Source organism: Salmo salar, chromosome 14, assembly GCF_965601325.2.
Source record: "Salmo salar chromosome 14, fSalSal1, whole genome shotgun sequence".
In the NCBI taxonomy this organism is placed as follows: Eukaryota; Metazoa; Chordata; class Actinopteri; order Salmoniformes; family Salmonidae; genus Salmo; species Salmo salar.
Genome location: NC_138304.1, coordinates 8,960,650 through 8,974,910, shown reverse-complemented (window position 1 = coordinate 8,974,910; position 14,261 = coordinate 8,960,650). Strand labels below are relative to the sequence as shown.

The window sequence follows — 14,261 nt, the reverse complement described above, 5'->3', positions numbered from 1 at the left end:
CTAAGATGTACCAATTGTCCTCAATTACCCTGAATTAAAGGTGTGCCCCCTTGCTTTGTAGACAAATAAAGACACCAATGCAGATGAGACAGACATTCTCCCAAATTCATTCACTCAACCTATTAATTGCGCCAACCAAGTTGCTTTCAATGATAACAAGGCTTTAGCCATGGTTTGATTTCTAACAAGTGCATAATATAAGAGTACGTTAAGTCACACATTCATACTGTACTATTATTCAGAGGAATGGAAGAATGGGGACATACAGTATATGGAGATGTCGATCACTGATACAAGTTGCTTTCTAGATGTGTGCGTTTGTGTGTGTGCCTGAGGACATGCATGCGTGTGTATGTGTGCGTGTGCGTTGCCGTCCTGTATGTACAATTCAGTGCCAAGTTTGTGCTGCGATTACATTGTAAGACATAGGCTTTTTAAGTGTCTGTGTTTGTGCTGGTATGTGTTGTCAGAATCTCTTTGACTGCACTGTGTGGACTTGCTTTGATGCATTGTGTACACTCAGGGCCTTTTCTATTTACACAAATTCACTGTAACAGGGTCTGTTGTATCCAACCCAATCTTTCAAATACCTTGAGCATTTTCTCTAGTCTGCCTGGAGTGCCAGATGGGAGTGGTATGCAGTTTAGGGACTATTTTATTGGTACATTAAGCCAGGCAATCTTAATCAAGCTCCGATAAAGTATTTGAAATGAATTAAAATAGTATTTGAACCCAGGTCTGCTGATTGTGTGATGTGTAGTCTTCATGCACTTCATAGGCCTATACTTACAACGGAACTGTGTGTAGAGCAATGACTGTAGGCTCAGACAGATGGCTGTTGCAGCAGGGAGGGACCCGCTTCTTAACCGATGTCCCAGCATTCCCGGAGGCTAACGTCCCAATGTGCACCTGTCTATTCGGAAGTGGCGGTGTGAATTCCACTCTACCCAGCCTGCACTGCTTTGCACCTTATCAGAAATGTCAAGTAACATATGGAGAAAAACCCTGTCCTCGTGTAGGCAGAGGTATTTTTAGAGCACCACCTAAGTGCTGTTATCATTGTTTTCCTATGTTGTCCCCTGGGTGAATTCGTGTTCTGTATTTGTTTTGCACAAGTTTATTTGACTCTGCCTGTGTCCCCCTACATTGTATGTCTATTTCTCCTCCTTTTGAAAATCTCTGTCCTTCCACCTTTCCCGTTATATTTTTTATTTCGTTATTTAAAATGAAACCTTTATTTAACTAGGCAAGTCAGTTAAGAAAAAAATATGATTTAAAATGACGGCCAACACCGGCCAAACCCAGGCGACGCTGGTCCAATCGTGCACCGCCCTATGGGACTCCGAATCACGGCCGGTTGTGGTACAGCTTGGATTCAAACCAGGGTGCCTGAAGTGACGCCTCTAGCACTGAGATGCAGAGCCTTAGACTGCTGTGCCACTCGGGAGCCCAATCCCCCAAATCTCGCTTTTTCACTTTTTAATTAAATTCAATAAAGCAACAAATACTAGCAAATGCCAAAGCAGAAGAGTTGATGATCTACAACAGTTTTCTGTTTTCCAAACCTCTACTCAAGTACCCCCTGCCAGTTTCATGTATTTGATGTATTCCAGTGCTAGCACACCTGAGGGGGTGCCCAAGGAAAGGTTTGCAAAACATTGTTGTGGATCTACAACTCCTCTGCTTTGGCAATATGAGAAATTCCACTGTAACGGAATTGCGCTGAGACTCAGATTTCTCTTTTAAAATGTACGCCAAACAGAAACTATTGATTTCAAAGTTTAACAAACCATACAACTCTATGCACATGGACTACTTATAACTGTTTACACTAAATATTTTACAAAAACACATTTACTGGAAGATCTGTGTAGATGCAAAGTTTCTAAACAGAATTACGGTGAAATCGCCCTTTGTTTTTTTTGTGACCACGTTTCCCAAAAACTTTGCTAAATATCTGCTCTCAGTTAAAGATTCAAAGATGTCTGCAGAAGGAATGGGGTGGCAGCTAAGATGACACCTTGCCTTTGAAAAAATATAATTTGGTTATTGAACTACAGAAAGTGACGTGGATTTACACCCGGTAACATAATTGCGGTAACGGAATTTCATCATGGGTCCCTGATCTGTACTACAGAAATGCATAAATATGAGTAGAATTTCATTCTCTTCCTGGTGATGTATCCTAAATAGGTACACAAAGGTAGAAATATGCAATATCCTCCTTTTGAATATTTGGGTATTATTCTACACACTGGCTATTATTTTTGTGACCTCCGCCACCAAACAAGACCAGATTTGGTGGGTCTGGACCAACCAAATCTGAACCAATCATATTTGTCTAAGTTTCACAAGTTTTAACTACTTATCAACGTCCATGGACATCCGGTGTTTGTCGGTGCTCAGTGGGTGAGGATGCTAGTTACGATAAATGGAAAGAGAGGGCTCATGGGTAGGTGTCAGTAAGAGCCGAGAGAGGTGACATTAATTAGAGTGAGGGAGAGAAGGGTTATCCAGACTTTTCACACTCTTGCTTTGACCACTATACGACAGAAAGAGAAAGAAAGAAAACAGTTTATCAGCTATACAGTGTGGAAGTGGAAGGGAGGACTGTAGCACTTTCACTATCCTTCCTCATCATGAGGGAGAGACATTAGAAAATATCTTAAAGATATGTGGGTTTTTGGTAACGGAATTTCAAGGTATATTACAATGTTTCTTAAACTTACAGAAGGCAGAAGAAATTCTCCTTAACTAAATAAAGTGTTGATATTAGTTGGCATGGATCTTTACTTTAACAGTATTATGTTTTGATGTATTTATTATACCTTTGAAGACTTTTCTGGTTGATGTTTTCTAAGAACCCTTTTCCATCTGTTTAACAAGAAATCAACCATTGCTGATTCAACATTTTTAGGATGGTTGAAAAATGTATAGCTTAGCTTTCATTTGACACCCGATTTGACATGCTCCTATTAACTTTACATGTTGGTGCTCATGGGTCCTTTTACATGGAAATGACCATATACAAAAAAGCTTTGTTGAATTGAATCTACAAAATGTACAGTGTAATGTTCAATGTATACGATGGTCTTTCCCCCTGCTCCAACCTCTCCAACCTATGTATGTGTACGTGTCTTTCGGGGGGTTTGGGATAAAGCGGAAGTCAAATTTCCATTGGATCTTGTGTAGTCATCTTCATCTTCCTCATCTTCTAGGCCCAGGACAAGAGGAAAGCTCTGGAGGAGACTAAAGCCTACACCACCCAGTCTCTGGCGAGCGTTGCCTACCAGATCAATGCCTTAGCCAACAACGTGCTGCAGCTGCTGGACATCCAGGCCTCGCAGCTGCGCCGGATGGAGTCCTCCATCAACCACATCTCTCAGGTCAGGAGAGATAAACATTAGAGCTGGGCGTTATGGAAATAAATCCATATCGCAACAAATTTTCTGAATTTATGCTTAAAGGGACCAACTCAAAACCTACATACGTCTACGTATGGGTTGTTTAAGTTGCATCTCTTTATATTCCCAGTATTACTTCATCAAATCTCTAGTATTCGATTATACACACATACAATTCATCATATTTTCATATCTTCACAGAGTCCATATAGAACGTTATAAATTCTTAGGTACTCACCTCAACTAAATCCATTGGCACAGCAATCTCCGATAAATAGAACAATGTTTATACCATTAATATGCACCACAGTTTTTTAAATTATTCTTTACTAGTTTGATGGTTGTAGCCATCAATTATCCCATTAATAATCATCCATATTAGCAAACGTATTTCATTTCAAACTTCACATTTCTCTAGTATAGGCTACTTATTGAAATGAACGATATCAGCAAAATGCCTGCGATAAGTGATCAGTATGGTCAGTGTCGATAATTTCTGATTTATCGTCCCAGCTTTAATACACATACATGGGCTTAGACACACATATATACATGTGCACACACACACACACACACACACACGGAAGCACATGCACACAAGCATTTCGCTACACCCGCAATAACATCTGCTAAACACGTGTATGTGACAAATCAAATTTGATTTGATTTGACATGACACACACACACACACACATGTGAGCATGCACATACATAAGCATACTGGAAGCACATGACACACACACCTCTATCAACCACACCTCACCTGTCCAGACACACACACTTATATACACAGATACACAATCACACAAAAACCTCCACTCTCAGCCCTGGCACTCACACCATTGTACACACTACCAAAGATACACAACAGCACTCTCTGAATACGCCACACACACTCACAGTAAGTAGAGCGCTCCTTGGGGCCATGAGTCAAGGTGGTTTTATAGGCCTCTTGTTCGTTCACCAGCAAACAAAATATCTGCTCCATAACCATCTAGCCCAGTGTTTCCCAAACTCAGTCCTGGGGACCCCAAGGGGTGCACGTTTTGGTTTTTGCCCAAGCACTACCACAGTTGATTAAAATAATCAAAGCTTGATGATTAGTTGATTATTTTGAATTAGCTGTGTAGTGCTAGGGCAAAAACCAAAATGTGCACGCTTTAGGGTCCCCAGGCCTGAGTTTGGGAAACATTGAGATTCTAGCTAGTAGTGCTTATTCTCTTCATCTAGTCCATTAGGATTGGGCTGGAGTACAAATCACTTAATACCTGGTGTGTGTGAAACACCCCAGTTTTAATCACCTCTATCCTTCCTGCATGCTGTGTAATTGAGTTGGGAAGTCCTAAAAGCCTGTCATAAAAGAGATAGCTATTGATCCTTGGGTAGGTTCTGTGTTTCATCTGCCCTAGTAATGGTACTGTATGGATAAGCACTGAGGTTAAATCTTCTTTGTGGAGAAATGATAAATGGATGAATAAGATAACTCTGGTCTTGGAGCTATTCTGTATCATAGCTTTAGTTTCATATTGAAGATATTTCACAGATCCTGGTTGAAGTGATGCAGTATCCACCTTTAGTAGAGCCTGACCAATATGGGATTTTTGGGTCCAATACCAATTTTAGGGAGGCAAAAGTCAGCGATTACCGGTATATCTGTATATACAGTATCTGATATATCGTTTTTTAGAGGTGGAATGAAAAACAGACCTTTTTACACAAATTGTGCTCCAAACAATGAACAGATACTCTAACTTATGATTTTTTAAACTAAATATTAAAATGTACATTATTTAAGAATATTTTATTTGTGTTTTACAGGATATCCACCAAAAAGCAACAATATCCTCTATAAATATGCCTTTAAATACAAAACTTGTTTAGTTTGCATTCTTAGGTACAACTTAAAGATGTCTATCTATAGCGGTGGATAAGAAGTATGCAAAATGTTTTAGTATGCAAAAAAAATAAGCATTGAAAGGCAGTAACATGCCTTTCATGTCAAACCTAGGTGTTAGCGTCAGCATTTGTCTTGAGTAGATTTACTACAGTGTTTATAACATTCGAAGGTGATAAAGCAAACACTTTATGGTAACCTGGCAATGAGAGTACGTTATGACAAGCACAAGCTAGCTGTTCATTATGACAATGTTTTGTTACGGAAACCATATGTACATTACACTGTTATTCAATGCAATATGTATTGGCTAATAATTTCAACTGCAATTGGCATGCGCTGATGACTAAACATGTTTATGCAGGCAAATGCTTGCCGCACTGGTTTTAGTCTCATGTCCTAATTTAGATAGCTAGCTAACATTAGCTACTTATCTCATCATGAGTGCAGGCACATGACCTGAATTATAGATCTGCGCTAACTGTCTTGCTTTTTGCAGATTGCATATTTCAGAAAACTAACATAATCCCACTATCTAACATAATTGGCCCAAACAGTAACAGTTTTCTTTTTGTATCAAGGATGAGTGTTCACTTTAGTGCCAGTCCAGTGTTAGCATATAAGTAGCACAGATTGCTAGCTAGCTAGCTAAGCTAACAATCTTGCTCTCTAGAAAGCTGAGCTAACTACCTTGCTGGCTAGGAAGCCAGCTAATGTTAACTAAGTGAGATGTGATGAGGACAAGGCTGCATGCTTGGTGAAGTGTACTTTTGATTATATACTTATTCAAATATGTTGGCTGAGGCAAGCTACTACTCTCTCTGACGTTGTGACCTAGGGCTGAATGATGTTCAATGAGCAGCTGGTAGAGCTCCATCTTCATGACCTCAAATGAGCAGACGTTCTTTGTTTCTTCTACGTATACAGTGCATTCCGAAAGTATTCAGACCACTTGAATTTTTCCACATTTTGTTACATTACAGCCTTATTCTAAAATGTATTATTATTTTTGTCTCATCAATCTACACACAATACCCCATAATGATGAAGCGAAAACAGGTTTTTAGAAATTTTAGCAAATGTATATTTAAGTTAAAACCTGTTAGGGCTAGGGGGCAGTATTGACACGGCTGGATAAAAAACATACCCGATTTAATCTGGTTACCACTCCTACCCAGTAACTAGAATATGCATATACTTATTACATATGGATAGAAAACACCCTAAAGTTTCTAAAACTGTTTGAATGGTGTCTGTGAGTATAACAGAACTCAAATGGCAGGTCAAAACCTGAGAGATTCCTTTACAGGAAGTGGCCTGTCTGACCATTTCTTGAACTTCTTTTCCATCTCTATCTTTTACTAAGGATCTCTGCTCTAACGTGACACTTCCTACGTCGTCCATAGGCGCTCAGAGCCCGGGAAAAAACAGAATGTCGTCATCCCAGCCCCAGGCTGAAACACATTATCGCCTTTCTCAAGTGGCCGATCAAGGGACTCTGGGCTTAGGCGCGTGACCCGACCGCCCCCGCCTTTGTGATTTTTTTCCTCTGTTTGCCGAAAAGGAGATTCCCTGTCGGAATATTATCGCTTTTCTACGAGAAAAATGGCGTAAAAATTTATTTTAAACAGCGGTTGACATGCTTCGAAGTACGGTAATGGAATATTTAGATTTTTTTGGTCACGAATTGCGCCATGCGCACGACCCTTCTTTACCATTTCGGATAGTGTCTGGAACGCACGAACAAAACGCCGCTATTCGGATATAACGATGGATTATTTTGGACCAAACCAACATTTGTTATTGAAGTAGCAGTCCTGGGAGTGCATTCTGACGAAGACAACAAAAGGTAATCAAACTTTTATAATAGTAAATATGATTATGGTGAGTGCTAAACTTGCCGGGTGTCTAAATAGCTAGCCCGTGATGCCTGGGCTATGTACTTAGAATATTGCAAAATGTGCTTTCACCAAAAAGCTATTTTAAAATCGGACATATCGAGTGCATAGAGGAGGTCTGTATCTATAATTCCTAAAATAATTGTTATGCTTTTTGTGAACGTTTATCGTGAGTAATTTAGTAAAATGTTAGCGAATTCCCCGGAAGTTTGCGGGGGTATGCTAGTTCTGAACGTCACATGCTAATGTAAAAAGCTGGTTTTTGATATAAATATGAACTTGATTGAACAAAACATGCATGTATTGTATAACATAATGTCCTAGGGTTGTCATCTGATGAAGATCATCAAAGGTGAGTGCTGCATTTAGCTGTCTTCTGGGTTTTGGTGACATTATATGCTAGCTTGAAAAATGGGTGTCTGATTATTTCTGGCTTGGTACTCTGCTGACATAATCTAATGTTTTGCTTTCGTTGTAAAGCCTTTTTGAAATCGGACAGTGTGGTTAGATTAACGAGAGTCTTGTCTTTAAATAGCTGTAAAATAGTCATATGTTTGAGAAATTGAAGTAATAGGATTTTTAAGGTTTTGAAAATCGCGCCACAGGCTTCAAGTGGCTGTTACGTAGGTGGGACGAATTCGTCCCGCCTAGCCCATAGAGGATAAAAAAAACGGAAAGACCTTATTTACATTAGTATTCAGACCCTTTGCTATGAAACTAGAAATTGAGCTCATGTGCATCCTGTTTCATTTTATCCTCTTTGACATGTATTTACAACTTGATTGGAGTCCACCTGTAGTAAATTCAATTGATTGGACATGATTTGGAAAGAAACACACCTGTCCATATAAGGTCCCACAGTTGACTGTGCATGTCAGGGCAAAAACTACATCATGAGGTCGAAGGAATTGTCTGTAGAACTCCAAGACAGGATTGTGTCAATACACAGATCTGAGGAAGCCTACCAAAACATGTCTGCAGCATTGAAGGTCCCCAAGAACACAGTGGCCTCCATCATTCTTAAATGGAAGAAGTTTGGAACCACCAAGACTCTTCCTAGAGCTGGCCGCCGGCCAAACTGAGCAATCGGGGAAGAAGGGCCTTGGTCAGGGAGATGACAAAAAAACGATGGTCATTCTGACAGAGCTCCAGAGTTCCTCTGTGGAGATGGAAAAACCTTCCAGAAGGACAACCATCTCTGCAGCCCTCCACCAATCAGGCCTTTATGGTAGAGTGGCCAGACGGAAGCCACTCATCAGTAAAAGGCACATGACAGCCCGCTTGGAGTTTGCCAAAAGGTACCTAAATGATTCTCAGACCATTAGAAACAAGATTCTCTGGTCTGATGAAACTAAGATTGAACTCTTTGGCCTGAATGCCAAGCGTCACGTCTGGAGGAAATCTGGCACCATCCCTACAGAGATGCATGGTGGTGGCAGCATCATGCTGTGGGGATGTTTTTCAGCGGCAGGGACTGGGAGACTAGTCAGGATCGAGGGAAAGATGAACGGAGCAAAGCACAGAGAGATCCTTGATGAAAACCTGCTCCAGAGCACTCAGGACCTCATACTGGGGCGAAGGTTCACCTTCCAACAGGACAACAACCCTAAGCACACAGCCAAGACATCGCAGGAGTGGCTTCAGGACAATGTCCTTGAGTGGCCCAGCTAGAGCCTGGACTTGAACCCGGTCGAACATCTCTTAAGAGACCTAAAAATAACTGTGCAGCGAATCTCCCCCTCCAACCTGACAGAGCTTGAGAGGATCTGCAGAGAAGAATGGGAGAAACTTTCCAAATACAGGTGTGCCAAGCTTGTAGCATCATACCCAAGAAGACTCGAGGCTGTAATTGATGCCAAAGGTGCTCCAACAAAGTACTGAGTAAAGGGTCTGAATACTTATGTAAATGTGATATTTCAGGTTTTCTTTTTGATACATTTGCAAAAAAAAAACATTTTATTCATTTTAGAATAATGCTGTAACGTAACAAAATGTGGAAAAAGTCAAGGGGTCTGAATACCTTCCGAATGCACTGTATAATCAGCTTTTTATCTTTGCAATAAATACTATTATACATTTTTCTGTGAATGGCTAATACCGGCCTATAATATCAGTCAACCGATTTATCGGTCGGCCTCTAACCTTTAAGGCCTCCGCATGCTTCGTAGCCGAAGCAGTTTTTGCATATATTATGATGTTATTTTGTGACGTTTTGTTCGTTTTGGACTTCAGTAAGGTTTTTTTTAGGCTGTTCGTGCACACAAAACATTTTCTGGAAGCAAGCCCAAGGTGGTAGCCGAAGTCTACACCCCTTTGTTGGTGATAGGTCAACAGTAGGGATTCTTCAAAATAGTCTGTTGTCATTCAACGAGAGACGACTCATTTTTATGCACTTTTTTCATTGAGAAATACTGCACTAAATATCTTACACTGAACAAAAATATATACTTAACATATAAAGTGTTGGTTCCATGTTTCATGAGCTGAAATACATTTTCCATACGCACAAAAAGCTTATTTGCATCCCTGTTACTGAGCATTTCTCCTTTGCCAAGATAATCCATCCACCTGACAGGTGTGGCATATCAAGAAGCTGATTAAACAGCATGATCATTACACAGGTGCACCTTGTGCTGGGGACAATACAAGGCCCTCTAAAATGTGCAGTTTTGTCACACAAGACAATGCCACAGATGTCTCAAGTTTTGAGGGAGCATGCAACTGGCATGCTGACTGCAGGAATGTTCACCAGAGCTGTTGCCAGATAATCTAATGTTCATTTCTCTACCATAAGTCACCTCCAACGTCGTTTTAGAGAATTTGGCAGTACGTCCAACCGGCCTCACAACTGCAGACGCGTGTATGGCGTCATGTGGGCGAGCACGTTGTGACCAGAGTGCCCTATGGTGGCGGTGGGGTTATGGTGTAGGCAGCCATAAGCTATGGACAACAAGCACAATTGCATTATATCGTTGGCAATTTGAATGCAAAGAAATACTGTGACGAGATCCTGATGCCCATTTGAGGCCCATTTTTTTTAAAGGTGTCTCTGACTAACGGATGCATACTGTATCTGTAATCCCAGTCATGTGAAATGCGTAGATTAGGGCCAAATGAATTTCTTTCAATTGACTGATTTCCTCATATGAACTGTAATTCAGTAAAATAAATGAAATTGTTGCATGTTGCATTTATATTTCAGTTCAGTATAGTTAGATGTAGAATTGCATGACTAAGATCTCCTCTGCAAAAACATCAAAATTAATGACAGATTTCTTGAATTATTTTAGATTAATTCAGACTATTTTCAGGAATTGTATACTGGCTACCTGTCACGTCCTGACCAGCAGATGGAGCTAGTGTTTTAGTTTTGGTCAGGACGTGGCATGTTTGTGTTGGGTATGTTTGTATTGTTGATTGGGACTTCCAATTGAAGGCAGGTGTGTTGAGTTGCCTTTGATTGGAAGTCCTATATAGGTGTGTGTGTTTTTCTTTGGTGTTGTGGGTGGTTGTTTTGCACTGCGTTTTTTTAGCCTGCAAACTGTTGCTGCTGTCACGTTTATTGTTTCCTGTGGATGCTTTACTCCTTTTGTTGGGTAATTAAAAAATGAGTATTCACATACCTGCTGCGCCTTGGTTCATTTCAGAAGACAGCCGTTACAGAACCACCCACCAAAGGACCAAGCAGCAGAAGAGGAGGAAGCCACAGGAAAGAAAAAGGGAGGAATAGACATGGGAGGACGTCCTGGACGGCAAGGGAGCCTACACCTGGGAAGAGATCCTGGCCTGAAGGGATCGCCTCCCATGGGAACAGGTGGAGGCACTCAGGAGAGCGGAGGCAGCTGGACAGAGGAACCATCGGGAACGTTACGCTGGAACACGGTTGGCTAGGAAACCCGAGAGGCAGCCCCAAGATTTTTTTTGGGGGGGGCACACGGGTAGCTTGGCCAGGCCAGGGAAGAGCCGTAAGCCAGCTACCCGTGACTACAAGGAGGTGCATATGAGGTGGAGGGCGCCATGTTACGCTGTGGTACGCACCATCTCGCCGATACGGACGCACAGCCCAGTTCGCCCAGTACCAGCGCCCCGCAGGTGCCAGGGCAAGGGGGAAATCGAGCCGGAAGGGGTGATGCCAACCCTACAATCAAGACCGCCAGCGCGCCCTTTCGGTCCGGTGTTTCCCGCCAGACGCACTAGCATGGAGGTGCGTGTCTCCAGGCTGGCACGGCCTATACCAGCCCCACGCATCAGGAGTCTAGTGTGTCAACCCAGCCTCGCCAGTCAACAGTCGCCAGAGCTGCCCGCCAGTCAACAGTCGCCAGAGCTGCCCGCCAGTCAACAGTCACCAGAGCTGCCCACCAGTCAACCATCACCAGAGTTGCCCACCAGTCAACAGTCGTCTGAACTGCCGGAGTGGCCAGACTGCCCTGAACTGCCGGAGTGGCCAGACTGCCCTGAACTGCCGGAGTGGCCAGACTGCCCTGAACTGCCGGAGTGGCCAGACTGCCCTGAACTGCCGGAGTGGCCAGACTGCCCTGAACTGCCGGAGTGGCCAGACTGCCCTGAACTGCCGGAGTGGCCAGACTGCCCTGAACTGCCAGAGTGGCCAGACTGCCCTGAACTGCCAGAGTGGCCAGACTGCCCTGAACTGCCAGAGTGGCCAGACTGCCCTGAACTGCCAGAGTGGCCAGACTGCCCTGAACTGCCAGAGTGGCCAGACTGCCCTGAACTGCCAGAGTGGCCAGACTGCCCTGAACTGCCAGAGGGGCCTGCCTGCCCTCCGGCCCAGCCCGAGGGGCCCTCCTGCTCTCCGGCCCAGCCCGAGGGGCCCTCCTGTCCCCCGGCCCAGCCCGAGTGGTCCGTCTGCCCGGGTCAGCCCGAGTGGCCCGTCGGCCCGGCGCAGCTATCGGCGCCATCAAAGTGGGCGACGCCGAAGGTGGAGCGAGGTCCACGGCCTGCACCTGAGCCACCTCCAGGATAGGTGGGTTGGGGAGGGAGGGTGTAGCACAGTGCCGTTGGTGACGGCAGCCACCCTCCCTTCCCTCCCTTATTGTTTAAAGGTTATTGTTTATGGGTTTTTTGTTGGTGTTTTTCTGTTGGTAGGTGCATTCCGGGGTCTGCACCTTGAGGGGGGGTACTGTCACGTCCTGACCAGCAGATGGAGCTAGTGTTTTAGTTTTGGTCAGGACGTGGCATGTTTGTGTTGGTTATGTTTGTATTGTTGATTGGGACTTCCAATTGAAGGCAGGTGTGTTGAGTTGCCTTTGATTGGAAGTCCTATATAGGTGTGTGTGTTTTTCTTTGGGGTTGTGGGTGGTTGTTTTGCACTGCGTTTTTTAGCCTGCGAACTGTTGCTGCTGTCACGTTTATTGTTTCCTGTGGATGCTTTACTCCTTTTGTTGGGTAATTAAAAAATGAGTATTCACATACCTGCTGCGCCTTGGTTCATTTCAGAAGACAGCCGTTACACTACCGCATCTTAAAATGGATAAACAATACTGTTGCTGCTTTTTTTGGTTTTCCATGCGAAGGTCTTTTAAGGGAGTATGCAAGCATACTTGTTCGGCTTGACTAGTCGACTTCGGCTTGGTGCCAGCTGAACTGAAGCATGCTGATGCCTTTAGAGCAGGAGGTGAGATGAGTTGACAATCCAGGTGTTTTACAGTCTGGTTGGGACTATTAGAGCATACTAACCAATGAGGATTTCCAGGGATTGGGATTTCCAACCCTAGCTTTGAGGGGGTTAGGGTACAAAACGTTATAGGACACTTGGTGAGAGATTAATTCCTATAGCAAAAATTCCTATGAACAGTTTATAGCAAAATCCCCCCAGTCTTGACCAAGCGGACCAGTCTTGACCAACTAAACGGTCTGCGTTGGGGCAGCGTTGCCCATCTCTCAACTAGAGGTCGACCAACTAATCGGAATCGGAATTGGATTAATTAGGGCCGATTTCAAGTTTTTATAACAATCGGTGATTGGCATTTTTGGACACCGATCATGGCCGATTACATTGCACTCCATGAGGAGACTGCGTGGCAGGCTGACTACCTGTTATGCAGTGCAGCAAGGAGCCAAGGTAAGGTGCTAGCTAGCATTAAACTTATCTTATAAAAAACAATCAATCTTAACATATTCACTAGTTAACTACACATGGTTGATGATATTACTAGTTTATCTAGCTTGTCCTGCGTTGCATATAATCGATGCGGTGCCTGTTAATGTATCATTGAATCATAGCCTACTTTGCCAAACGGGTGATTTAACAAGCGCATTCGCGAAAAAAGCGCCTTTCTTAAAATCAATACACAAGTATATATTTTTAAACCTGCATATTTAGTTAATATTGCCTGCTAACATGAATTTATTTTAACAAGGGAAATTGCGTCTCTTCTCTTGCGTTCTGTGCAACAGAGTCAGGGTATATGCAGCAGTTTGGGCTGCCTGGCTCGTTGCGAACTGTGAAGACTATTTCTTCCTAACAAAGACAGCCGACTTCACCAAACGGGGGATGATTTAACAAAAGCACATTTGCGAAAAAAGCACAATCGTTGCACGAATGTACGTAACCATAAACATCAATGCCTTTCGTAAAATCAATACACAGAAGTATATTTTAAACCTGCATATTTAGTTAAAATAAATTCATGTTAGCAGGCAATATTAAACTAGGGAAATTGTGTCACTTCTCTTGCATTCATTTTATGCAGAGTCAGGGTATATGCAACAGTTTGGGCCGCCTGGCTCGTTGCGAACAAATTTGCCAGAATTTGATGTAATTATGACATAACATTGAAGGTTGTGCAATATAACAGGAATATTTAGACTTATGGATGCCACCCGTTAGATAAAATACGGAACGGTTCCGTATTTCACTGAAAGAATAAACGTTTTATTTTTGAAATGATAGTTTACGGATTTGACCATATTAATGACCTAAGGCTCGTATTTCTGTGTGTTGTTATGTTATAATTAAGTCTATGATTTGATATTTGATAGAGCAGTCTGACTGAGTGGTGGTAGGCAGCAGCAGGCTCGTAAGCATTCATTCAAACAGCACTTTCA

At 42.8% G+C, this 14,261-nt stretch overlaps 1 protein-coding gene across 4 annotated transcripts in view; it reads left to right on the top strand.

Moving 5' to 3' along the window:
- LOC106568697 (abl interactor 1) overlaps nucleotides 1-14,261 on the top strand; it is a 56,988-nt gene that overhangs the window by 15,762 nt on the left and 26,965 nt on the right. For all 4 annotated transcript variants that reach the window (XM_045693838.2, XM_045693837.2, XM_014139263.3 and 1 more), the window contains exon 2: nucleotides 3,219-3,386. In XM_045693838.2, coding sequence (XP_045549794.1) covers nucleotides 3,219-3,386 — 168 coding nt within the window. The remainder of the gene's footprint in view (nucleotides 1-3,218; nucleotides 3,387-14,261) is intronic.